At 49.8% G+C, this 25,978-nt stretch overlaps 2 protein-coding genes across 2 annotated transcripts; one reads left to right on the top strand and one right to left on the bottom strand.

The window, feature by feature from the left end:
• Positions 1–1,621: 1,621 nt before the first annotated feature.
• TMEM8B (transmembrane protein 8B) lies at positions 1,622–20,981 on the top strand (the record flags this gene model as incomplete). The annotated part of the gene is made up of 12 exons (XM_012657232.1): positions 1,622–1,812; positions 2,187–2,394; positions 8,563–8,696; positions 8,981–9,249; positions 9,849–10,174; positions 12,082–12,175; positions 12,342–12,465; positions 12,544–12,686; positions 12,957–13,135; positions 19,416–19,562; positions 19,726–19,842; positions 20,088–20,981. Coding segments are annotated over 12 exons (2,268 nt in total), but the record flags the coding sequence as incomplete, so codon positions are not given.
• Positions 20,982–24,991: 4,010 nt separating this feature from the next.
• Positions 24,992–25,978, bottom strand: LOC105819581 (olfactory receptor 13C9-like). Its single transcript, XM_012655864.1, has one exon. It carries the CDS (start codon positions 25,976–25,978, stop codon positions 24,992–24,994), a length of 987 nt encoding a protein of 328 aa, XP_012511318.1.

Genomic DNA, 25,978 nt, shown 5'->3' with positions numbered 1-25,978 from the left:
TTCCCCATCAGTTGGTTCCATTTCCTTCATCCCTCTCAGGCTCTGTGAGCCTCTCTGGGTTCCTGGGCAGTGCTCAGCCTGCAAGGTGGCAGGTCTTCCTTGCTGACAGTTTAGACTGATCATGTGATCTGAACTTGACAGACTTGTCCTTGGGCTTAAACATGGCCTTTGAGCATGAGCACAGGCCAGTCTAGGGCCAACGGCCTCCACTTACGTAGGGCAGCTCCCTGGAGGGTGACTCCTGAGGTTGCTCCAGTTCAGTGCGGCCAACCATAAACAGTGTTCCTCCTTCAGCAGCCTCCCTTTCCCTTTCTCTTTCTCTTTTATTGGAAAAACCCTTCATTGTTGGAGTTATCTCTCCCATCTAGAGAGGGGGAGATTGTCAGACTAGGTAAGCCTTTTGGGTATTTCCTACTTGCCTGAAAACTCCCCTCCAGGGTCTCCCCTACCCCTGGCCCCTGGTCTGTACTGAAGCTGCTGAGTTCCCCACCTTCTCACCTATCCTGGAGCCATCCTCCTGGGCTTCTTTGGGGCTTGTCTGAAATCTCCAGAGCAGTCAGATTCCCCAGAGATTTACTCCGGGGACCTCACCTGCCATTGGGGCCCCTCTATCCCTATGCCGCTGAGCTACTGGGTTACCTGCACTATTATAGCAGTTCTACCCCCATGCATTTTGCCTGGCTCGCTGCTGACATGACTTCTGCTCACCTGGGCTCTGCTCCTGACAATCATAATCAGGTATCTCTGCATTTCAGCTGGAGATGACCACTTCCTCCCCACCTCCCAACCCGGCCTGCTCTGAATATTCCCAAGTGGTTTGAGATTCCAGTGGGTCACCAACTGACTGCCTCCCTGGACCTCCCTCTGGGGAAACAGCCTCCCTGGCTGCACATTCTGACCCTAGAGGGCCTGATGACTCTCCTTTCCTCCTTTCCTGGGGACTCTCATGGTGGCCTGCCAGCCCCTGTCCTTGCTTCTGCCACCCAAGTAGGCCCCTTGCAGCCTTACCACACTTTCTCCTCCCTTCTCCTGCCCTGAGCCAGCATACAGACAGCTCTTGTGAGGCTTCTGAGGGTTTTTACAGCTCCTGACCACAGGGGAACAGAAAGGGGAAGAAAATAAACAAGGAAGTCACACAGTTCCATACTGACTCCCAAGCTTCACAGGTGGAGTTCTAGCCTGCTCCGTGGCTTAGGAGTCTATGCCAACACACACATACACACACACACACACACACACACACACACACACACACACACACACACCCCTTCCACACCTCTGTTTTGTTAGGCTTGGTAAGAGGAGACAATGGCTCCTAAGTGAGGGGCAGCTGTGAAGTCATAGAAAGGGTCCTGGTTTTGGATTTAGACAGAGCTAGGTTTGAATCCTCAGTTTGGTCTAGGTTTGAGCCTCAGTTTCCTTATCTGTAAAAAGAGGTTATTATTTTTTTTAGGTCACTGTAAGGATTTAGCCAGATGATGGCCAGGGCAGCACGAGATCCAGTCGCTGGCTCAGAGAACATTGTTGAGTTGGTGCTATTGCTGAGAAGACTGGCATGCCTGTTGCTTAATGGAAATGCCCTCTGTCCTGCCCTGCTCCTTTCTCTTTCTCCTGCTTCCCAGGAGGCCTTTTCCTGACTGATTACTCCACCTGCTCACCCCGCAAGCTGAGTCCTTTCCGCTCCTTTGCCAGCACCGAGCTCTTCCACTTCCATGTTCCTGAGGACACGTTCCTGGCTGTTTGGAATCTCATCATCTTCAAGGAGCAGGGGGGAACCTTTGGGGACCACTGCCCAGACCAAAGTGTGACTGTGTGAGTGCCTGAGTTAACCTCCTGACCCCCACTTCCAACCCCAGACCACTTTCCAAACTAAAGTGTGACTTTGTGAGTATCTGAACTGACCTCCTGACCCTGACCCCACTCCCATCCAGATTGAAGTGTGACTGAGTGAAGGCCATGACCTCTGTCCCCTGACCACTTCCTAACTACTGTATGACTGTGTGAGTGCCTGAGCTGACCTCTTACCCCTTATGGCCTGACCCCTGACCCAGAACCACCTTGTTGTATGTGTCGGTATAGGGAATCCACTTGTACTGGTGATGAGTGACAGTTCTCCTTTCTTTTCCCCATTTCCTGCCTCCTACCCCATTGCCTGCTTTCTTCCTCTCCTAACTCTGGTCCCCCAGGTACTTCCGGTCCGGGGCACCCCCTGTCATCAATCCCCTGCACACACATTTCCCAGGGGACACAGCTGTGCCTGGGGTTTTCTCACTGACTCTCAGCTGGACATTGCCCAACCGCACCTCAGGCATCTTTAACGTCAGCAGCCCCTTACCTGGGGACTGGTTCTTGGCTGCCCACCTTCCCCAGGCCCACGGCCACATCTCTGTCAAGGTGGGTTGATGCTGCCCAGGGCAGGAGGGGCCAGAGCTGCCCTTCCATCTCTGCTGAATTCCCTCCACAGACTCCTTGGCACACCAGCTTTGTGCCAAGGTGGGCAACAGCACAGGGGTGGCTGGGGTGGGACATGGCTAGAGGCCAGCAGGTCACCCAGTGGGCCAGAGGCCAGGATCTGCAGGCGGCAACTTGGGAGCCTTAGGGGGACATAATGGGCCCAGGTAAGCTGAGGGGAATGCTGAGGGTCTGGAATCAGAGGCTCTGGCACTGGGAGTAGGTTCCCTTCCTATGGGAAGGCACAACGGCTAATCAAGGTGGTCAGAAGCTAACTACAGACTGGTCAAATCTGCTGCACAAACCCGCAACTGGTCTTAGTCTACATCTTGATTGATGATAGCTCTGAAGACTCTCTTAGGTCACAGCCCAGTCTTTAGTGCATCCTGGAGAATGCATTCCTCTTCCATCATCATTTCAGGCAGCTTCCCACGCCCTACGGAACACCATAAGAGAAGCCTTTTCCTGTTAAAAGGAGGCTTTGGGCAGCTGGTGTTCATCCCGACTGTCGCCTTCCTTTCCTCTAAATATCAACTACCCAGGGCTAGCTTTCACAGAGCAGAGGTTATCAAAGTCTGAAGGGCAAGTTCAGAGGTCAGGACACTTCTCTGGTTTGGAGCAGAAGGAAATGCTACAATGTTTTCCTGCCACTCTCATGTGTTACACAGGCCAGACTCCCTCCTTGTAGTGAGGGGATCTATAGGTTTCCTACTCCTGTTCACTGGAGGAGAAGGAGGGTATAATGAGCTGCCACTCATCAGAGTGAAATGACCATGTATGGGGTCTGTGGTAACGTTGAAGGACCAACCACGAGCAGAGCGGGGACTTAAGCACAGGACATTGTAGAACAAGAAAGCTAATGGGGTTTATTGAGAATTAGGAGGGGCAGAAATTCCCAATCAAGTGTAGATTTTACTCGGCTATAGCTCCAAGGCTGAGTTCCTTGACGGCAGGGACTCTGTAACTGTGTTACACTCACCTCTTCTCCTCCTGCTGTGGCCCAGCATTCAGAGCAGGTGTCAATAATGCCTTTGAATGGGCCGAGACATACACAAGGACAAATGCCTGGTACTGCTCTGGCTCAGGTAGCATCTCTAGGCCTCAGCGATAGGGCTGTTTTTCCTGAGAGTGATTTATAAGAGAACTCCTGTCAAGGCCTGGGAACCTCTGGATGAGAGCATGTTGGGAGCTCACCTGGGCAAGGCTGTGGGTTCTAGGTAGGCCTTGGCTCCCATCAGAACTAAGGGATCTTCTGTTAGAAGGAATGCCTTCATAGGTTTTTGGCCAAATCCCAATGAGCCTGTCCCCAATCCCAACTCTAATCCTTTATTACTTTGTAAGAGCTGACAGGGAAAATCCTCGTGAAGCCCTGCTCTAGTTATATAAAAACATTTCTGAGTGACCTGGAGGAACCTGGGGCCTAGGCCTGGGCTGGGATTGTGGGAGCTGAGGCCTAGCTGGAAGTGGTCAAGGTTGCTCATGGCTGCCAGAATGGGACAATGGGGAATCAGAGGTAGCAGTACAGAGAAAGGCTGCTCAAAACCTAAATGGTGATTCAAAGCGCCCAGATCAAAGGGAGCTGGGCAGTAAGAAGAACGAGGCCCGACATGTCCATTTGCATCTAGATACAGCAAGTGGGGCCTGAGGGACTGGTGCCGAAACTGGAGTGCTGGCCAGCAGAGCTCCCCAGGGGAATGGTGGGACTACAGAGAAGAGGGCACAGTTCTATCTTGCCTGTGAGTGGCAGTGGGTCTGGACATGATGGGAGATGTAGCTCTTCAGTTAGGCTACAACCTGTTCTAGAGGTTGGTGGGGCAAAGATTTTGTCTGGTTCTTCTAAGAATTTGATTAACTTCTGGAATCTTATTTGGGCCTCTAGGCATTCTTAAGTTCTCCAGACTCTGGTTAATTTCCCAGACTCAAGCCTTTGAGTTCATTGTCCAGAGCATTCCTCCATCTTCTCAACTTGTTTCCTCCTTGTACCATGGTTCTGACTTCCTGTGAGGCTTGGCAAACACAGGAAGTTATGTAGGTTCAGGGATAGCCTTTGATGGGGACTAAAGAGTCCTAGCAATAAGAAGGCAGTGCTGTTTCTAGGGCTCTCCTCAACTTTGGGGATGAGCCTAGATCTCCCTTTAGGCCTTAGTCCTTTTGTACCTGCTTTGTGCCAGGCCTTGGATGGGCACTGGGGACACAGAGCAATAAGATGTGTATTAGTGGTATACAGGAGATGTTTTAAGAGGATAAAGGAGAGATGGCTAACTCAACTTGCTAGCATGGTGGAGGTGGTATTAGGATACTGTTAGGAAGTGGAGCCTGAGGTCAAGAAGGCAGGGAATGGCATCCCAGGTGGTGGGAGTAGCATGGGCCAAAATTTAGCAAGGGGAACTGAAGTTGTTCGGTGTGGGCCAGGTGTTGGGGTGGGTGAGGGAGGTGGAGGAGTGAGAGGAGGCCAGATGATGAAGGGCCTGGAAGTTTGAACTGTATCCTTCTGTATATGGAGGCTTGAAAAGTTGTAAAAGGGAAGTGACTTGTTTGGTCCAGGCTACTCTCCTGACCTCCAGTCCCACACTTCTGCTAGACCCTGTGTCTGTATTACTCACTACATATTCCCAGCACCCAGCACATAGCCTGGCGTGTGGTGGGGGTTTGGCAAATTTTTATTGCCCTTCTGCCACCTTCTCAAACTCAAAGTGTCACAAACTGATCTCATTTCTCTGCCTTTCCTTGTCCCCTTGGGGACAACCACTTGTGTCTTGCCCCCATGCCTCCATCTCCTTGTCTTTCCTGTTTTGAAGCACATGTTCATTCTGAGGTGTCCAGCTGCCAGTCTGCCCTGAGGGGCTGGCCTTTGGGTTGTGGGTACCATTTGGCACCCAGATGGCTCATAAGGGGAACGTTCTCCCAAACACTGGGGCACAGGTTCTCCTTGAAGCTTCCTCTTCCCAGGTCTCAGATTTGAAAGTAAGTAAAGGTAGGTAAAATAATGAAAAACAACTGCAAGGAGAGCAAAGAAGCAAACTGTACAGAAGAAAGGATTCTGTTGAACCCACACGCTAGCACCAAGCATGACTCAGTATCTCAACTGAAGTGGTTAAAATCTGCTGCTGCTTCTGCCTTTCCTCCTCCTTCTAAAGTATTTTATTTATATTTAAAATTGGTAATATATGCTCCTGGTACCACATTTGAAAGGTACAAAAGGCATGCAGTGGGAAGTAAGTCTTCCTCTTCCCTTTTCCTTCCAGTCTCCAGCTGTCCTCCCCAGAATCAATTAGTGACTAGCTTTTAACTACTTCCTTACATTTCTTTCTTGAAATACTTTCTTCTCTTGGCCTTTGTGACTTTACAGAACTGTCTGGTTTTCCTCCTGCCCACTGCTCACTCCTCTGTGTCCTTTCCTGGCTTCTCCTCTGCCTGATCTATACTTGTTGTGGCCCAGTGCTTGGTCCTGGGGCAACTTTTTAAAAATTTTTCCATTCTCTTGCTTGGTGTCTCTGGCACAATAGTTTAAAATACCATCTGTAAGTTCACACCTTCCATGAGTATTCAGCCAGTCTTAATTTGTTTAAATCTGAGACTTTATATCCAACTGCTTACTTGACATCTTCAATGGGATGTCTCAAACTTAGTATGTACAAATCAAAATGAAGCTAAAAGTAAAAACTATTTAATTCCCAGTTCACTTCTCCCAGTCCAAGCCTCTTCTTTCTCTTGTTGTTGTCATCTTCTCAGTAAATGACACTGTCATCCACCAATTGCACAAGTCCAAAATTTAGGTGTGATCCATGATTTCTCTTTATCCCTTATTTTCTCACAACCAGTCCATAAAGAGAAAGTCTTATTGACTTTACTTCTAAAACATGCCCTGAAAGCATCTACTTCTCTCCATTTCCTCTCTCAGCACACCTTCCCCCAGCTTTCTCCTGGGCCACCACGGTGGCCCTAAATGGTCTCCCTACAGTCTGTCCAGCACTCATTTACTGCCATGTTGATTGGTGCTGGCTGACCACGGGCAGGGGCTATGCTGGGTCCTGGGCTGTTCCCACAGAGAAGACGTCTCCAGTCTGCAAGCCCCACCCATAGCCTGGCACTGGCCACTCTACTTGGGTCTTTCTAAAGAAACCCAGAGCCCACCCATACAAGGACATTCTAGGAATCCATCTACCTTGCCTTCCACTCCAGGATTTTTCAGACTGTATCCACTTCTCACCTTTGCTACCCCTGGTTTCTTGAGCTTCCTTGCTTTGGCCTTGTTCCTTCTATGATGGCTGATGTTGGTTTAGCCTGTTGACTCGGTTTGGACTCTTTCACTTGGCTTCTGCCTTGGCAGCTATTAAGGACCTGACTAATGGTGGCCTTTCCTTGGCCCCATCACAGGGTGAAGGTCCCTGTACTTCCCTGGTATCCACTGTCTGAACAATCCCTCCACATAAAGCGAGGGGGACTGGATGTGCACATTATACAGTTTAAGGAAAGAGCACATCTTAACCAGATAGGTCATGTCCACTGATCCTTTGGTTAAGTCAACCACAAGCAAAACGTGGAGCCAAGTGTTTCTTCCCTTGGACTGTCTAGCCAGGAGATAGTCCACCTCCTGAATGTGAGCCCCTACCCTTGGGACTCATTCATTGTAAGATTGTTGTGGTGGTGATTCCTGCCTTAGGAGATGGGGTCAATGACAATGACTTGTGAGAGTATTTCTGGTCCTTAGGGTTTGATACCAAAGATGAGGGACCTCTGCTTTGGACATCAGAGATGGAAGTTTCTGAGCAGCTAGGTCAGTTGAAGAGCTCTCTGAGGGGCCCACTGGTTGACACCCTTCTTTAACTCAACAGCTACTTTAGCACCTGGCGTGAGCCAGCTGGTGTGCTAGGCACTGGGGATACAGTGAAGCAAAAGGCACAGACCCTCTTCCAGCCTTGTGGAGCTTTGCTGGAAGCCAGTATCTTGGCTGGCTTGTTCCATGCCTTGGAACTCAGTGGGATGTCAGGGCCTGGAATTTTTGTCCCAAACAGAGTTTGGAGTCTGTCCTGGTCAGAATAATCACATAAGTGAATAGTGGCTTCTGGTTTGTTGGGCTAGCATGAAGCCATTTGTCCAGAAGGTCAGAGAAGCCTAATTAGGAGCCCCCGCCTCCTCTGAACTGTGAGGTTTGTAGGGCTTTTATAGCTGCAAATGCTGCAGCAGGAAACAGTAACAAAAGTGCTCACTGAGGAGTGAGGAGGCTGTGTGGGCCAAGAGTGGTGTCAGCAGAGTAGAGGAGCAGGGGCTAGGGATTTATCCAGGAGAAGAGAAGCTGGGGGAGACGTGGTTGTTCTCCTCCAGTAAGAGCAGAAACACAGTCTGAGGCTGATTGAGCAGACTGTCTGTGGGTCCCCTGATGGCAGCATGGAAGGAAGGGAGCCAAAGATGTTGGGCTCTGGCTTCATTAAGGTCAGAGCTGCTGTCAGCTGGGCCGATTCATTTATTGTTTCATTTATTCAGCCAACATCCACCTGTGAGGTGTGCACTCTCTGTTAGACCCTGTGTGTGGAGAAACAAAAATAAAATAAGACAAGGTTCATGTTCTCAAACTGCTGATAGTCTGGAGGTGGCCTGGGAGGTCATGAATGGCCCTTCATCAGGAGTGTTAAAGCACTTGGAAGGGTGCAGGGTGAGGAATGAAGGGAACTAAAGGGTCTGACTGGTGGTGGTGGTGGAGGGGGTTGGACTGGAGGCCTTGAAGGAGCTTTCCAACGCCCCCCAAAGAGCCAGTGTTCTGAATTCCTGGGGCCCGGGTGGGAGAATGGGCTGGTTTGAGATTACAGTGCTGTGGGGCTGGCCAGGAATGCTCGGGGAGGAGGGGTGAGACTGGGGTAAGGGGTGGGCGAGGCCTATTGTCAGGAGGGCCTGGGTTGGAGTCCAAAAACAGCCAGCAGACCCTGCAGACTGAGGTAGGATACAGGTGATCAGAAATAACTGCCCAGGCAGAAAGGACTCAGAGCTTAGAGAGACCTCGATCAGAGCAGGAGGCCAGAGGGGCTTCCTCCCTGGGCAGTCCAGTAGGTTGTTTGCCTTGGTTTAGCAGCACCTCTGCCGTCTCTCCTTCCGCCACTCCTGCTTTTGTCTCAGGGTCTCCAGGATGAGTGTCAGTACCTGCTTCAGCCGCAGCTGATCGTCCGGCGCTTGCTGGACGTGGCTGTGCTGGTTCCTGGCCGTCCCTCAGAGCAAACCCTCTCCCCCCACAATCGCTCAGCCCTGTACAAGTAAGTCGACTACTCCCCAAAGCTGGCCCTTTCCCTCTTCCTTCTCTTGGCTTCTCAGCCTGCCTGCCTGGTCCTGCTCTCCCTCTGGCCAGACTGGACCCAGAGCCCCCAGGGTGGGTGGGATCCCTGCCTCCCCCTCTCCCACAGGGAAACACCTGACAAGGCCTGCTGTATCCCTGTGTCTCCTGCCCTCTCTATGCCCCCTTCTTCCTAGTGTTTCCCTCATTCTGGTGTTCCTCTTACCTCTGTTTGTCCTTTCTCACCCCGCCCTCTCCTCTGCCCAGGGTCTTCGTGCCCAGCTTCACGTACAGGGTTTCAGCGCAGCTGGTGTGTGTGGGGGGCCGTGGGGTGTCTGCCTGTCCCCTGACACTGCGCCTACGTCCCAAGGCCCCACCCCTGCACAACTCAAGCTCTGTGGCCTGTGGAAGTGCCTCGGTATGCCAGCTGGAGCTGGCACTGCCCCCCTGGGGACACTGGGTCTATGTTCGTGTGGAAACACCATCCCGGGGCTCTGGCAGGACCATCCGCTTCCAGCTGTGTGTGCGGTTGCAAGGTCAGAACTCCCACATCTGCCCCAGCCACCCAGCCTGTGCAGACATCCATGGCTGGGAAGTGACTTGGGTGGCTGTGTTCAGTGACCCTTGGCCACGTCCCTATAATCTCCCCTCCTGTGCCCAGGCTCCCTCACAGTCCCTGAAGTCCTCCCACTTGGAGTTCCACATCATGGGAAGGCTTTCAGATCATTTTTTTACCTGACTTGGGACAACTAAAGGACCTCATTACTTTCCTTGATTTAATCTCTGTTTCAGTTTCCTGGGCTAGGCAGGGACAGCCAGGACTTCTGGGATACTGTCCTCGCCAAAACCAGTGCAAGGCAGTGAGACAGCCCGACAGTTATCTCTTCCAACAGTGTCTTCACTGCCCTTGGAGAGGGATAGATGGCCTTGGTTCCCTCCAGCATGACCTAACATTAGCTGTCACCACTAGGAAACCCCTATAACTATGGATGCCCTACACTCCCAAGGGACATTGGCTTCTAATTCTTACCCCTCCCCACCCTTTGCTAAATCTTGTCTGGCTCAGATCTGGGTTATGAGTCAGGTCGGGGCTCTGAGGGCTGCAGACCTCAACCCTGGTTTCCTCTGCTCACAGAGTGCCCGCAGCCCAGCCTGTCCCGTGCCCTAGTCCCTGGAGCTGCCATGAACATGCCTCAGTCACTGGGCAACCAGCCACTGCCCCCAGAGCCGCCATCCCTCGGAACTCCTGTGGAAGGGCCTGGGGCCACATCCCCACCTGAGCACTGCTGGCCAGTGCGCCCGACTCTGCGCAACGAGCTGGACACCTTCTCCGTCCACTTCTACATCTTCTTTGGCCCCAGTGTGGCCCTTCCTCCTGAGCGCCCAGCTGTGTTCGCCCTGAGGCTGTTGCCAGTGCTGGACAGTGGAGGCGTCCTCAGCCTGGAGCTCCAGCTCAACGCGGTACTCTTTGTGGAGAGCGGGGAGGTGCTCTGTGGGAGAGCTCGGAGGGGAAGATGTCAGGTGTGGGGGCCCTTACCTCTTCCAGGAAGCTTGTCCAGGTTACTTCCGCCCATCCTGACAATTAGCCCAATTCCAGTCAACAAACATGCTCTGAGTATTGACTGCTGTGAATGGTCAAGTCAGAGTAGTCTGAGTTTTCCCAATTTCGTAGGCTCACTTCCCACTCACTAATGGCCTTTCTCTATGGTAGTTGTCCACTTTTTCTTGCATACCTCCTATGATGTGGAGTTCGTCACCTCTTGAGGCCCTGCAGTCCATGTTTGAACAGCTCTGATTGCTAAAGATCACTTTCCCATCAACCAATCTGAGGCCTGGTCTATGGCTTGATGTGGCCTTTTATGGGACATGGCTCAAACTTTCTAGTGGTCCTGCTAAGTCAGGACAGAGCTGGCTCTTCAATCTAAAGATGTTCCTTATTTTTGTACTCAAATTCTCTCTCTGTTCTGCTAAGACTGTATGTATTTTGTGTCTGCTTGTTACCATGCCTTTGGGCAATGACAGTGAGGTCTTGATTTGACCTTGAAACTGTAGACCCCAAATTAGAGGACAGCCTCACCTGCATTCTTTCTTTCTCGGTACTCTGAGAATAGAGGCCCAACCCCCCTGCAACCCCTCATTCTTTCCCCCTCTGTGTTCTTGTTCACTCCCATTAATGAGCATGCTTACATTCCACCTGTCTGTACGCTATGACACTTGCCACACACCTCAGACAGCCTGTTCTATTTATACTGAAAGGTATATCAGCACATCTGCTCTGATCTTTCCCTCCAAATATTTTGATTTTTTTCCCTTGGATCAGACTGGATATTTGGATAAGAGAACTGCATAGCTAGAGGACATTTTTTTTTTTTGGCTTCCTCCTAGAATGACTTTCACTGAATAATATTAATACTTTGGCATATTGCTCTGGGTTTGCATTAAGGGAAGTTATAAGCAAGTTGTATGAAACTCCTGTGGTTGAGGACAGGGTGCATGACAACTCACAGTGCTCCTTCATCGAGAGTTTATCTGAGAACCTCCCCTTTGGATGCTACAATTCTCCAGAGACTCTGATTAACTTTTATCTCATGTACTCACAAATCTTCTTCCTTTGTTTTGGTTGCTTAGAAGTCAGTATCAAATACATGGCCTACATTAGGGAAGACTTTATTTTCCTATCTGATTAAATTTCCCTTGTGCATTTATTTTTATCCTGTTTTATGTATTTAATAAGCTGCGTCAAATCTTTCTTGAATGAGGTGAGCTTATGGCATCCTGTTACCTTTATTCTTGTAGACAACCCCTTACATTTACTCTTGCTGATATCTGGTTTCTTTTAATCCCAGCCAGGTTGCTACATTTAATCTCTTGGGTATTCTGTTACCACCGTTCTGTGTCTAGGATCATTTCACCCAAGGAGGAATGAGTTTTTTTACACTCCTCCTGCCTTCAGGTCCAGGTGAAGATGATGGGAAACCTGACAATTACTTTGTCCATAACTATTTAACAGTTTCTAAATCCAGTGACATCCCCCCTCCCCCCAGTAAGCTAGATAGGGCTGAAAAACAGGGTGTTCTCTCTTGCTCGGACAGAATTGAAACAATTCTGCCCAAAGAAAAGATTCAGAATTGGTCTTTGCCTTCTCATCAGTCTTTGAAAGATTTCTGCTGTGGAGGATCTGGTGTTTTCCAGTTTTTCTGTTCCAAGGCTGGAGGTGAGAGAGCAGCTTTGGCGTGGAGAGCCCAGCAGGAATGGGCTATGCGTTGAAGGTGTGGGTTAACAGGTGTAGGAGTCTGGGGGTGGCGGTGGTCGGAACTGGAGGGTGGAATGGGGGTGGTGGTGGTCACCTCCATACCTGCCTTCCGCAGAGCTCCGTGCATCAGGAAAATGTGACAGTGTTCGGATGCTTGACTCACGAGGTGCCCTTGAGCCTGGGGGATGCAGCAGTGACCTGTTCCAAAGGTGGGGTGAGGAATGGGGGAGAAGAGGAGGCAGGAAGTAGGGGTGGGGGTGTTGGAGGTGGGAACAGGGGTTCTGGGAAGTAGGAGCAGGTGGGTGAGGGTCCTTGGGTACTGACCCTACACTGACCCTTCCCCCTTCTCACTGTCCCTCTCCCTTCTTCCTTTAGAGTCCCTGGCTGGCTTCCTCCTCTCGGTCAGTGCCACCTCCAGAGTGGCCAGGCTGCGAATCCCGTTCCCGCAAACAGGGACCTGGTTCCTGGCCCTCCGCTCCCTATGCGGGATGGGGTCTCGGTGAGCTGCGCGGGGCAGGGTGGGGCGGGGCGGGGCGGCCTGGGGCTCCAGGTGACTGCGCGTGTGGCGTGTGCGCAGGTTCGTGCGGTGCCGCAATGCTACAGCCGAGGTGAGGCTGCGCACCTTCCTCTCCCCGTGCGTGGACGACTGCGGGCCCTACGGCCAGTGCAAGCTGCTGCGCACGCACAACTACCTGTACGCGGCCTGCGAGTGCAAGGCTGGTGAGCGGGCTGGCGAGAGAGTGGGCCGTGCGGGCTTCGGGGATGGCTTCGGTGGCCTGGACAGGGGTGGACGTGTGGGTCTGTGGGCAGGCGGGAGGGGCGGGGAGGGCCAACCTGAATTGGGGATGGGTTTGGAGAGAATGGGAGCGCAGAGCCAGGGTGATACCCATGGCATCGGGCTTGGTAAGAGGCCAGGAGCAGAAGTGTCTGCTGAACCCATGGCTTCCGTGTGCCCTCTTCCGCCCTGTGCTCCCCACCCGTTACCCGCAGGGTGGCGGGGCTGGGGCTGTACCGACAGTGCGGATGCGCTCTCCTATGGATTCCAGCTGCTGTCCACACTCCTGCTCTGCCTGAGCAACCTCATGTTTTTGCCACCCGTGGTCCTGGCCATTCGGAGCCGATATGTGCTCGAAGCTGCTGTCTACACCTTCACCATGTTCTTCTCCACGGTATGTGGTGGTGTCTCTGACTTTACCGTGTCCTTGTCCATCGTGGTGGGTGAGAGTCTACGTTTCCACCATGCTCTCCACGGGTTTGGGGATGTCTTCTACAGCAGTGCTTCCAACCTATCATGGCATGCTTAGAAAATGGTAAGTTTTGTAAGGCACAATCGGGTAAATGAACACAGCTGTTTGCAGCTTCATATAATTAGTGTAAGTCCCCAGCTGCTCCACACTCTGTCCACCTGAGGGCCAAGGGGACCTTTACTCAGCACACTGGCTGAGAAACTGTCCTACAGTGTGGAATTGTGTCCACACCTTCATGTTCTGGGGGGCGGGGCAGGAAATCTACACTTTCATCCACATCTGTGTGGATCACATTCTTTCGTGATGTGAGGGCTTAGCCGCTCTGGCATGTTCTCCATTGTACTGGAGATTTGTACATCTTTAACCTATTTGTTCTTATCGTATGAAATGGTGTCCCCCCCCTTCTGTCACAAGAGCTCCTTGATTTCTCATGGCATCCTTCGGAAGATAGAGGGGATATCTATGTTGGGCAATTGACGGGACAGTCTGATTTTCAGGGTCCTGAGAAACTTTTTGGACTCAGCTGTGTCCTGAGGCATTATGGGAAGTGGCAGTATGATATAAAATCCCAGCTCAAAGGAGTATATTTTGATGAAGATTAATATAATTTTAAACCTCTCTACTCCCATTACAGAATTTCCACAGTCCCTTCCTTGTGTTTTCCCACTCCTCCATAATCAGAAGAGTTATAAGCAGGCATCACAGATGTTATAAGGAAAGGCAAAGAAGTGAGTCTATAATGTGACTTAACCCCTAAGTAGACTGTTTTCCCCTTGAGGTGCCGCATCTTGGGGTCTTTTCATCTCATCTCTGGGTTCTCTGCCTCTTGTGATGTACAATGTCTGCCTGTGAGCGCTGCAAAACTCTTAAATGGATTCAGACTGTCCTCAGGCCTTGGCAACAAGGATATCACAGAAAACAAGGCATGCCTCCCTGGCATCCAGCATTACTGGGTCAGACATATGTCCAAATTACACAATCCTACTTATCATTTGGGAGACAGCAGAGGGCAAATGTGCCGAAACCGAGGGTCACGAATCTTCCCAGGGGGTCATCCACAGATGGGGAAGAGTAGGCTCTAATCATGCTGCATAGAGAGACCTTGGTCCTTTAAGCTGGGCAAGAACATATTCCAATTTTGCTTGACTGGCTCCTTTTAGGCCTTCTGCAAATGTGCCTCATTCTATTTTTATGTTAGACACTTTCACTTTCATATTGCCAGATGCCCCTTATACTGTGGCTCACCAAATTCTCCAGCAACAGCTGTTCCACCAGCCCACTCTTGGCTACATGTAGATCTAATGTGATTCACTGTTAGTAAGAGCACCTAAGTGTGTCAGGAGCCTGGAGCATGTGTGGAGAGCGTGCTCATTCTCTGGACTTGACACAAGCATCCTAGGCATTGGCTCCAGAGTGTTCACTGCTAGATGACTCTTCATCATTTGGATACTCTTCATCATTTGGCATATCAATCTGAGAGAAAAAAGACATTCCCCTTTGTAGAAACACTGGGCGAGCCTCAAGTGCCTGGCATCACGTAAAGAGCTCCACTTTCTTACCTAAGGCCAAAGAATAAGGAAAAGCTATTGGCTTTGGGGTGTTGCCTTAAGTCCTGCTCTAACTCCTGCTCTTTCTCCACATGGGCCAAAACACAGAGCTGCTGGTCCTCCAGTTTTCCCAGCAGTTTTCCCTGTTGTCCCTCCTTTGCCATTCTTTACTAAGACTTATTTCATTCTGCAGCGGGGTCCATTTAAGGACCCGTTGGTCACGTTGCAACTGTCAGTACCAGGACAGTAGATGACAGTTACCTTCCTTGTCTCCAAATAATCCAAGACAGTCTTTACCCAGGAGTAGCACATTTGTTCCTATCCAGGACATAGGAGCAGATAGTAGGTTTTTAATTCAGGAGTTAACAGATATAAAATGCATGTAAAAAACAAAAACAGTGCTAGAAACTTAGCACTTGATTTTGTATATAGCCAAACAATTCAGATAATGATAACAGCAAAATGGCATCTACTGAATGTGTGCTATGCGTCAGATGCTGCTAATTTAATTCTCATGATAGTGCTGTAATTATTATTATCTCTTTTTGTAGATGAGGGAAAGTTAAATACTTTGCCCAAGGTAGAAGGTGAGTATTCTACTGTACAATCTTGGTGAGCCAAGATTCTCACTCAGGCTGACTCCAGATGCCTCACATGTAATCACTAAGCTACATTGCTCCTCTTGCACCAGGGCAGTGAACATGCATTGATAAATTTCTAACCTGACTTCAGTTTCTTGTAAATCCTAGATTATGTACAGAAACACATGACCTTGGTTTATTAGCTCTCCCCAAATTCTTAAAAGATAAGCACCAATCAAGAGATAAGAAAATGATGTAACCAAAGCAAGTATAAAAAACCATCAGGGAAAATGTATCAGACATTTCGGTTGTGCAGCTCTAACCCATACGGTTCAAGCCACATATCCCTCACAGTGCTGCTCAGGCCCTTAGAATCAGATCCCACATCCCAGGCTATACGGCCTTCCTTGCTAACTGCTCACATCCTGGCTGTAAGCCCACCTTCTCATGACCTCTGCTGTTCCTCAGACCGTCGCAAGTAATTCTCAGTGTCCCTTGGGAAACTCCCATAACTGCTCCCAAGAGAAAATGGAAGCAGAAAACAGAAAATAAGAGAGCAACAGTAAGTTCCATTATCTCTCGAGTGCAAATATCCCAGTCTTTGCGTGGATTAAATATGTTTGCACGGATAGTTTTACATTCTGTGGTACCTGGATGTCCCATTTTGGAGCATTAGATGAACTGTAGCTATAAAAATGTAAAATTCCCCAGAAAACCCAATTTAGGATAATTTTCACAAATACTTCATAAATAATGACCAAACCTGAGGAAGTTATCGACTTAGATTGGAATTATATTAATAGAAGCCAATTTGTAGTCTAAATTTCTTTTCTTAAATTCCCTGATTTTTCTGTGTAGTTTTTACTACTTTTTTATTGCTGTTGACAAAAGAAATACCAATCGAAAAATTAGCCCACAGTTTTCAGTGGAACAATCCCCTCATACTGCAATTTTAATTTAACTCTACCCCTGTGGAGTTTTCACAACCTTAAACAATCTCTTTGACCTTTTAGTATACTTGGTGAATAACCAGTCATATAATTTTAGTGAGATGATTTCCCTAAAACCTCTCCACTCCAGAGACAGTATCTCCATTTTTCTTTCCTCTTCTTTCAGTATAGAGAAATTCTTAGGAGATAGTCAGCCCTCAATTATTCTTCTAGATATGTCTTCAATATTTGGTGATTCAGCTTGTTTTTTTTGCTGCTGATATATATCTTCCCTTATCTGAGATTGAAGGATTTGTTGTAAGTCTCTCTTGCAGAACCTTTTGGGCATTTCCTTTTAGATACTTGAAAGTCAGGCACATGGAGCCAAGTCCTTGGTTAAGCCTGAAGTGCAAAATTAGTGCTTTAAAATAAAATCCAAATTATCATAAGACAGAATTGAGTAATCTAGTGTCCTGTAGAACTTATGTCTGGTCTTAGAGGCAGAGAACAATCAATGTCCTATAGCTAAAATAGAAAAAGACCAAAATACTGATTTGTTTAGGAACTAAATTAACTCCCAGTGAATCAGCATATATAAGAGAAATAAAGAGTTGAAAAAAAATCTCTTAGGCATATTCAAACATGAATTCTAATGCTGATATGGACCCAAAAGAAAAGTCTCTGAAAATTTCCCAGTAAGAACTTATTTTTTCAATTTAATAATATATTATGAAGGAACCCTCCATGTTCCCAAACTAACAAGCCTTTTTAAAAGTCTAGGCATTCTTAGGCAGTCTTGTCCTGCGGGGACAAAATTCTTTATCTCCAAAGTGAAGGAAAAGAAAGAAGATAGACACCCACATTTAAGTCTTACAGCTTAAAATTTAAAGGAATGAAACTCAAAACTTCTCAATGCCAATTAATATCCCTAGATTTTCCTTTTCATTTTATTTTATTTTTCTAAGGTCCTACCTTCTCCCTTTCCAACTTTGTCTGTTGAAGTTATAAGTTTTGCAATTTGAATGACCAGATGAAATCTTTAATAAGGTCAAAGGAAACAGGAGCAATTTCTTTTTCATCTTTTGTCTCTAGAGACTGACTTTTGGATGTGTTTTCCAGTTCTCTTGGGGGCAACGCTGCATTTGAGCTGAATTCTGTCAGTTTTCACAGTGAACCTGGTTCACTTTCCCATTTGCTTTTCCCTAAGAGGTGGAGGATACTATTTGATTAAGGTTGGGGTGTCATTGCTTGTGATATGAATTTGGGATGTAATATTCCTTTTCCTGAATCATTCTTCCTGACCTTGCCCCCACCTTCTCAGTCTCAACTATTCAAACAGGAGACTGCTTTCTCCCATTTCTATTCTTTCCAGAAGTTATGGAGACCCCATTGCTGCCAGTGAGTGAAGGTCTTATGGCATTGCTCAGCTATCTCTTTCCTGAGCTGTGGACTGTGTATCCCTGCCTTCTACCCACAACCCAAGAACATGCCTCTGAAGGGCCTGGAGACCTGTCTCACTGACGTCTATAAGGCTACCTCTGTTTTGGGATCAGAGCCCTGTGACTTAGGGTTGCCTTTTAATAGATTATAAAGAAACTGACCTGGGCTGAAAGCAGTGCCCAAAGGACCCCTTCCATCAATGATCAAGCCACATCAAAGGCCACCTTTGGATGCCACAGCACTTAGTCTTCTGCGCAAGCTTCATTTCAGCCTGATATACTTTAGCCCAACCCTGCCTGCAACTACACCAACTTATTTCTCCTGCCACAAGATGTCTTCAGTAGCCATGGTTCCCAGAGGACCTGGAGTAACATGCTGGTGATGGAGACCAAGATTGATTCACAGAATCTTAAGAAACCTTTTTTCATCTCCTAAGGTCTGCTGACATTGTTCAAGTTCAGCTCCAATGAGTAGATTTTGATAAAGTTTATATAGGTCAGAACCTTTTTTCTCCAGTTATAGCCTTTTCATTTTCTTAACCTGTCCATCATCGTAACAACCCATTCTTCCTGATGTGGAGCAGGGTGATGTTAGATAAGAGGAGTGAGCATGCCCCTGTGATGTTTGTTCTCAATCTGGGGCTGTTTGTCCTCAGACGTCCTGTCTAGTATCTTTTCTTTTCGATGGGCTCATAAGGCACGTGATCACTAGAAAGTCCACAGAGGGATATGTGTTCTCATCATCTTTGCGCCAAAGACATCCTTACAACTATGCATGTTCTTATTGTCTGGCATCAGTAAGTACTGAAATCACATAAATTCTACCTAGAAATTCAGAGAAAGATGACAGCAAATGTTCTAAGATAAATAGAGCACAAGTTATCCCTGGACAACCCTTTACATGAATAAGAGAATGCAGGATGCCAGAAGCCGTGGTGTCGTCCAGAGAGACACAGGGGTTGGGACCACAGACCAAGGGGGGCTAATGGCAGACCTTGGTTCCTGAATTAGGATGCCCAATATAGCTTGATCCAGTTCCACCTGTGTTCCCTGCATCCCCTTTGAACCTCCTCAATAGCCTACTCTGCTGTGTTCTCCACAGGGTAGCACAGGTGGACACAGTCCCCTCTCCATAGTCTTCCCCATGGTGTGAGTACCATGCTTTTCTCCATGGTCTTAGGGACTGCCTTTTTCCTTACTGTGCACCCCCCTGCCTGCATTGGTGGGGTAGGGGATGAAGAGGGCCAGTTACTGTAAATCCTGAGAGTGAAGCCCTGTTGAGAGGCTGAGCTATCAGGGGAAGCTAGGACATGGAGGGGAGATTTGGGGTGTGGGCTGGCCCAGAGCTTTGGCCAGGGCTGGGGATTATAGGTGAGAAGATAGAATTGGCCTCAGCTTAAGTTATCTGGACTCCTTGGCCTGGCATGCTCCACAGCATTCCAGAAAGGTTAGGAAGGTTAGGAAGGGGAGGAGGGGAAGACCAGGATCAGGGCTGTGAGATACATACAGCTGATGAAGCAGACCAGGCCTCCCTACCACATTCTTCTCAGGAGTATAGGAGTCAGACATTCCCATTGTTCTCGCCTGTGACCTCTGACCTCTGCTTCTCTGACAGCAGCACACCACCCTTGTGACCTCCTCCTCCAGTTTTATAGACCTGGACCTCTGCCTCAAGTTCTCTCAATGTCCGTCATTTCTTCCTCCAGTTCTATCATGCCTGTGACCAGCCAGGCATTGTGGTTTTCTGCATCATGGACTACGATGTGCTGCAGTTCTGTGATTTCCTGGGCTCCTTAATGTCCGTGTGGGTTACTGTCATTGCCATGGCTCGTTTACAGCCCGTGGTCAAGCAGGTCAGTCCAGAGTGGGCCCGGGGGGACAACCATAGCCAAGTCTATTGAAGTCCACTCCTGACCTCTCCCTGGGGGCATTTCCAAGTGCCTCTTGCCATCCTGGCCCAGCCCCAGGAGTGCTGTCGCCTGGCTCTAGTCCAGCCCCGGAGTCCTCTTTCTCTAGGTGCTGTATTTGCTGGGGGCTATGCTGCTGTCCATGGCGCTGCAGCTTGACCGGCATGGACTCTGGAACCTGCTTGGACCCAGTCTCTTCGCCCTGGGCATCTTGGCCACAGCCTGGGTAAGGGTGGGGAGGGTTGGGGGGGGGGTCTCAGCAGGACTTGGGTATAGGGCCTTGGGTATCTGGTCCCCAATTTAAGGTGGGCTTGGACTCTGTCATCATCACCTGCTGCTCACAGTACCCCTCCAGTCTTGGCAGGTGCCTTTAGGTCACAACCAAGGCTCAGAGGAAGCCTGAGGGTGACCAGCTCTGGTTTGAGTTTCAGGGCCTTGTGTTCCTGAGTCCCATTTCTCTGCCTCCCCCAGACAGTACGCAGTGTCCGCCGCCGGCACTGCTACCCACCCACATGGCGCCGCTGGCTTTTCTACCTATGCCCGGGCAGCCTTATTGCTGGCAGTGCCGTCCTACTCTATGCTTTTGTGGAGACCCGGGACAACTACTTCTACATTCACAGCATTTGGCATATGCTCATCGCTGGCAGCGTGGGCTTCTTGCTGCCCCCTCGTGCCAAGACTGACCACCGGGTCCCGTCTGGAGCCCGGGCCCGGGGCTGTGGTTACCAGCTATGCATCAATGAGCAGGAGGAGCTGGGCCTTGTGGGTCCAGGAGGGGCCACTGTCAGTAGCATCTGTACCAGCTGAGAGGGGCTTTGGGCCTGGCCCTGGGGGGATATGAACCCTTGCTAGGGTTCTTCCTGGGGACATGGAGCCCTCCCAGGAACAAGAGACAAGCTGTATTTCTTGAGGACATGGAGTCTTTCTCAAGGACATAGAACTCTTCCAGGGACCTGGAGCCCTTCCCAGTACATGGAGAACTTCCTGAGGGCTTGGTGTCCTCCTGCATCCATGGAGTCCTTCGTAAGGAATGGAACCTATGCAGGGCACAGAGCCCTCTCAGGACCAAGTTGTCCCTCCCAGGGATATGGAACCCTCCTAATGACATGGATTCCTTCTCAGGGAGACAAAGCCGCATCAGGAACATGGCATCATTCCAGAGGAAATGGAGTCCATCTTGGGGAAACTGAGTCTCCAGATTTTCCCAGGGGCTCAGCAACTCTGGCCTCAGGCTTCCTTCCCAGGGGCGGCATCTGGGCTGTGCTGTGCTGGGGAGGAGGGATTGCAGGGATGGATGGAGCTGGGACTGGCTGGGGTGTCTGTGTCCTGAGTTGATGCAGGTGGAGTCTGTGTGTCTCCAATGAAGTATGTGCTGGTTGTGTGTGCCTTCTTTCCTGGGGTCAAGGCTGTGGGGAAGGGGCAGGGGAGAGGGAGTCTGAGGAAATCAGCAGGGATGGTGGGAGCCCAGCCAGAATGAGCCGCTGGGAGCTGCCCACCATGTATGCACTTGCCTCCCTCTCATCTGGCACCTGTGTTAATTTCCAAACACTTCCTAATGCCTGTTCCTCAATTCCTGTTGATCTCAGTGTGCAGTAGCTGAGGTGTGTGCATATGTGTGCACGTGATGAAATGGTTTACATCAGTGAGACAAACCAACCTTGTGATGTTGACACCCAACACAGAAGGAAGCCAAGGTCCCAGGAAATTGGGAGTAGCAGGTATACATCTCAGATCTGCAAGAAATATCACAAGAATATAACTTCTGTTTTGAGCCCCTATTTTTCCTGAGTGCCAGAAAAGATCATTGGTCAATTCAGGGTTTCTTCTCTTTCCACAAGGGTCATAGCTGAGTTCTGAGGGTCTTACATGATGCCAAGATGTTAAGGGAGTATTCTGTATGGTCACCAGTGTCCATACTCATCCCCTGAGATTTCCATCATTCTACCTGGTCTCCACTCAGAGGTCCCAACAGGTCATTTGGGGTACAGGGGGGTTTCTTGTTCCCATCTGCACAACCTTTCAGTCCTGAGGTTCTCTCCACCACAGCTGTCCACATATGAAGACCCATGAAGTTATTTGAGGCCTTGGCTACCTAGACACACCTTGAAGCCATTTCTACTCTGGGGTTCTGTTCTGGGTTTTACTTGACAAACAAGACATGAGTTGCTTCATCTGTTAAATCCTGCAAAGCTATCCAGGGTCCCTCCCTTTGGGTACCCTCTGTGCCAGTACTCTCATTACTTCCCTCCTCCTCTCTCTTCCTCCCCCTTTTGTTAATATGGATGTGAAGAAGCCTTACTTTCACTTACCATGTTTTCTCCCAAATCTTTTATCTATGCCTTAAGTTTTTTCTGTTCCCTTCAGGGCCTAGACTTTTGAAGTGCAAAAGCCAGGAAAATATCCTTTTGTTCTCTGTTTTCTGCAATCACATCTCTTCCTTGGGCCACTGGGCAGAGAATGGTGTGGCCAACTGAATGGTGAGAAGGAGCGAGGGGGCGTGGGCTGGGTGTCTGTTCCTATCCCAGAAATATTATTCCATCACATGAAGATGTATAGAGCCAGGTCATTAGGATGCTTGAACATGAATAGCTGGGATTCAGGACAGGGTCAGCAGAGTACAGAAGACACCGAAGAGGGGAGACAGAGCTGGGACAAACCCCACCCAGCGAGGAGGGGTCAGAAGGGGTTTCCTAGAAGCGGGGGTGGAGGGGTGTTTGAATGAGGATTAAATAAGTTGCCATAATGCCAAGATGTTGGGACAATATTCTCTGTGGTCACCAGCATCCATATTACATCCCTCCCCCAAGATTTCCATCATTCCGTCTGGTCAGCAAAGCAGTTAGAACACTTAGTACAGTGCCTAGATTGGTACGTGATGCATGTCCAATATATGTCCCTAAAGGTCACCAAGTGTTTGGACATGGGGAGGGAACAGCAAGGGGCAGATGCAGCAGCAGGAAAGACTGATATTTACTCAGGGAACTCTTGTGCCTGGGTTGTGTGTGTGTGGGGGGGCAGGTGGTGGAGGCAAGCAGCCAACAATGTGGTTGGACAGATGGGGCGGTCTAGCCTTTATTCTGTCAGAAATGAGGAGCCATTGGGTAGATTTAAGCAGGAGAGTAGCATGATCAGATTGGTGTTTTGTTGGCTGGGGTGGAATATGGATTTGGGGGAGAGTTTGGAAGGTGAGTTCGCAGTGACACAGCTGTTGCAATATTTGGGAGAGAAATGGTGAAGGCTTCTTAATTAACACTATGTCAGTGGAAAAGAGGGAACCAATTTAAGAGCTATTAGGAGACGAACTCTATAGGACTTAGTGACTGATTGGATCCATGGGGTGATGAGGTACAATAGAAAGTCTAGGATGACTGCCATGTTTCTGACTTGGGCATGATGGTGCCATTCCTTGAGATGGTGACACCACTTTGGGTGGGGGGATGATGAGTTCAATTTTGGACAGTTTGAGTTTGAGGTGCCTGTGGGATTCCTGGGGATGAGGTGGGAAGGGCTGGGCATAGCAGCTGAACCAGGCCTGGAACCCTGGTCTCCTGGCTCCCAAAATGGGGATCCTTGGTCTCCTGACTTGTCTTCATGGGGGAGAGCCCAGGATCCAAACAACCCCCACCTGCCTTGAATCCAGTGCTTTGGCCAGCAGATACTGCTGCTCTCTTGCACGTATCTGTACGCATAACTGGACTAAGACCCCTGATTACATATAATTGCCTGGAGTGTGTTCAGCAGCCCAAGGTTTAATTCCCAGATGGTGATGTTGTGAAGGCTTCCAAGTGACAGTTCCATTCAGCAGACATTCCACAGAGAAAGCTCTGTGGGCGCTGCAGGGATGAGTCAGACCTGCCTGAGTCCTGCCCTGAGGAGCTCACACGGTGGTGAAATGTCACAAATGCCAGTCAGGATGGGACAGGTATCGAGTGAAAGTTCCTGACAAAGTGCTGTAGGATGTAAAGAGAACAATCTCAAAGTGCAACAGGAAAGCTTGAGTGAAAGAGATGGTGTCTAGGCTAGCTTGAAAACTGGTCCCAGGTGTCATCTGAGAACAACACGAGCAAAGACATGGAGGTGCGGGAGGTGCATGCAGATGACGTAGTGAGGGGACGGCCCATGTGAAGGGTGTAGTGGAAAATCAGGCTGAAGAAGCAGGTGGGGCCAGATTCTCCGGAGGGCCTTGACGACTCAGCTGAAGAATTTGAACTTAATGCTTTGGTAATGGGGGCCATCAAAGGTTCTTGATCAGAAGAGTGATGAATCAATGGGGTTTGACCAAAGTAGCAGAACCACTATGAGTGCTGTAAGGAGTTTATTATAGACATTAGACTGATGCACTCATGGGAGTGGTTAGAGAAGTCTGTGCAAAGCTGCTACCTCTGCATTTGGGCTTGGGCCTGAGCCGCTGCAGGTGAGCGGTGCTGGCAGTCGGGGAGGAAAGCTGGATGTGCAGGCAGCGGGGTAAGGGCAAACTAGAGCCCAGGAGGACAAACTAGAACCTGGTCTGGCTCTCATGCCTTCAATCTCAGTGACACCGGCGACCTGCAGGAGAAGCTGGCACCTTTTGTCATGAAGTTGTACTTGACCCAGAGCTCAGTGGAAGGAGGTGATCTGGTGGGGACTGGACGGGCTGCACTTACAAGGTGAGCCAGCATCTTAGCGACAGCATGTGAGCACTCCCACAGTGTGTGGTGCTGTTTCACTTTTGCCTTCCACATCTCATGCATGGTTCTCTCTGGTCAGCCCTAACTCAGACCCATACCCGGGAGAGAAGTCTGGGAAGCACACACTTCAACCTAGTTTGGTTGACCCAGTACAAAGCCACCATAGGTGAGCTAACCCGAGCTTTCTTGGACAATTAACCTGGCAGCAGCCCACGTGCAGGGTGCAGGACGGTCCATGAAGGATGTACAGTTGGGGGAAAAGGAAGCGAAATTTCTGCTAGCTCTTGGGTAGACTCTGGAGGAGGCGTGGTGGTCATCAGGCTATTCACCGAGCTCTCAGTCCTCTCTCTCTTTCATTCAAGACACATGGTAGCTGTGCTTGTCCTCCCCTTTGATGTCAGAGGTGGTCATGTGCCTTGCTGCTGCCATTGTGTCGGCCCATGAGATGTAAGTGGAAGTAACATGTGGCACTTCTGAGTGGAAGCTTTGAGAGTCGGTGCAGGCTTTGTTACTCCCCTTTTCCTTTTGTCGTGGTGACCAGCAGTGTTCCAGATGGTAGCTGCTTTGTCCGCCTGAGTCCCAGAGGGATGAAGACCACAGATCAGAGTAGAATCCTAGCCAGCCTCATGTGGCCCTGCAGCGTGAGCAAGAAACAAACCTTGATGGCTTTAAGCCACTGAAGATTTGAGGTCACTGACACCACATAACCTAGCCTGTGCTGACTGACAGCGACGGAGAGCAACAGTGACAGCGGGACGCTTTCCTGGAGAGCAGGCGGCCCCCCAGCAGAGCTACGGCAGCAGCTTTCACCTCTGCGTTCCTCAGGCTGTAGATGATGGGGTTCAGTGAGGGTGTCACAACCCCATAGAACAATGTGATAATCTTATCCAACTTGGGGTCCTTGGCCTTGGGCTTGAAGTACATGAAGGAGATGGTCCCATAGAAAATCACCACCACTGTGAGGTGGGCAGAGCAGGTGGAGAAGGCTTTGCGCCGGCCTGCAGCAGAGGGTACCCTGAGGATGGCAGCCAGGATGAAAACGTAGGAAAGGCAGATGAGCAGGAGTGGGGCCAGCGTCAGGACGACTGTGGCCACCATTATTGTCAGTGCATTGAGGGAGATGTCCCTACAGGCCAGTTTTAGCACTGCCAAGATCTCACAGAAGAAGTGGTTGATGACACTGTGGCCACAGAAGGGGAGGCGCCAGACAAGGATGGACTGCAGGAGCGAGTTGGCAAAGCTTGTCCCCCAGCTCAGCAGTGCCATCTGCATGCACGTCTGCCCACTCATGAGCTCCGGGTACCTAAGTGGCTGGCAGATAGCTGCATAACGGTCGTACGCCATCACGGCCAGGAGCAGGCACTCTGTAGAGCCTAGCGCCAGGGTCAGGTACATCTGCAGGGCACAGCCGGGGAAGGAGATGGTCCTTCGGGCTTTCAGAAAGTTGACCAGCATGAGAGGCACGAAGGAGGAGGTGCCACAGATGTCCATGAGGGAGAGGTTGCTGAGAAAGAAGTACATGGGGCTGTGCAGGCGGGGGGCCAGTACGTTCAGCCCTATGAGGAGGGAGTTGCCCAGCACGTTCACCAAGTAGATGCCCAGGCACAGCACAAACAGGACCGCCTCTAGATTATGGTGCCCATGTAGCCCCAGCAGGACGTATTCCGTCACAACTGTCTGGTTTGTTCCACTCAT

This window comes from Propithecus coquereli, unplaced genomic scaffold (assembly GCF_000956105.1).
Source record: "Propithecus coquereli isolate 6110/MARCELLA unplaced genomic scaffold, Pcoq_1.0 Scaffold114, whole genome shotgun sequence".
NCBI classification, from domain to species: Eukaryota; Metazoa; Chordata; class Mammalia; order Primates; family Indriidae; genus Propithecus; species Propithecus coquereli.
This window is presented reverse-complemented; position numbering and strand designations above follow the sequence as displayed.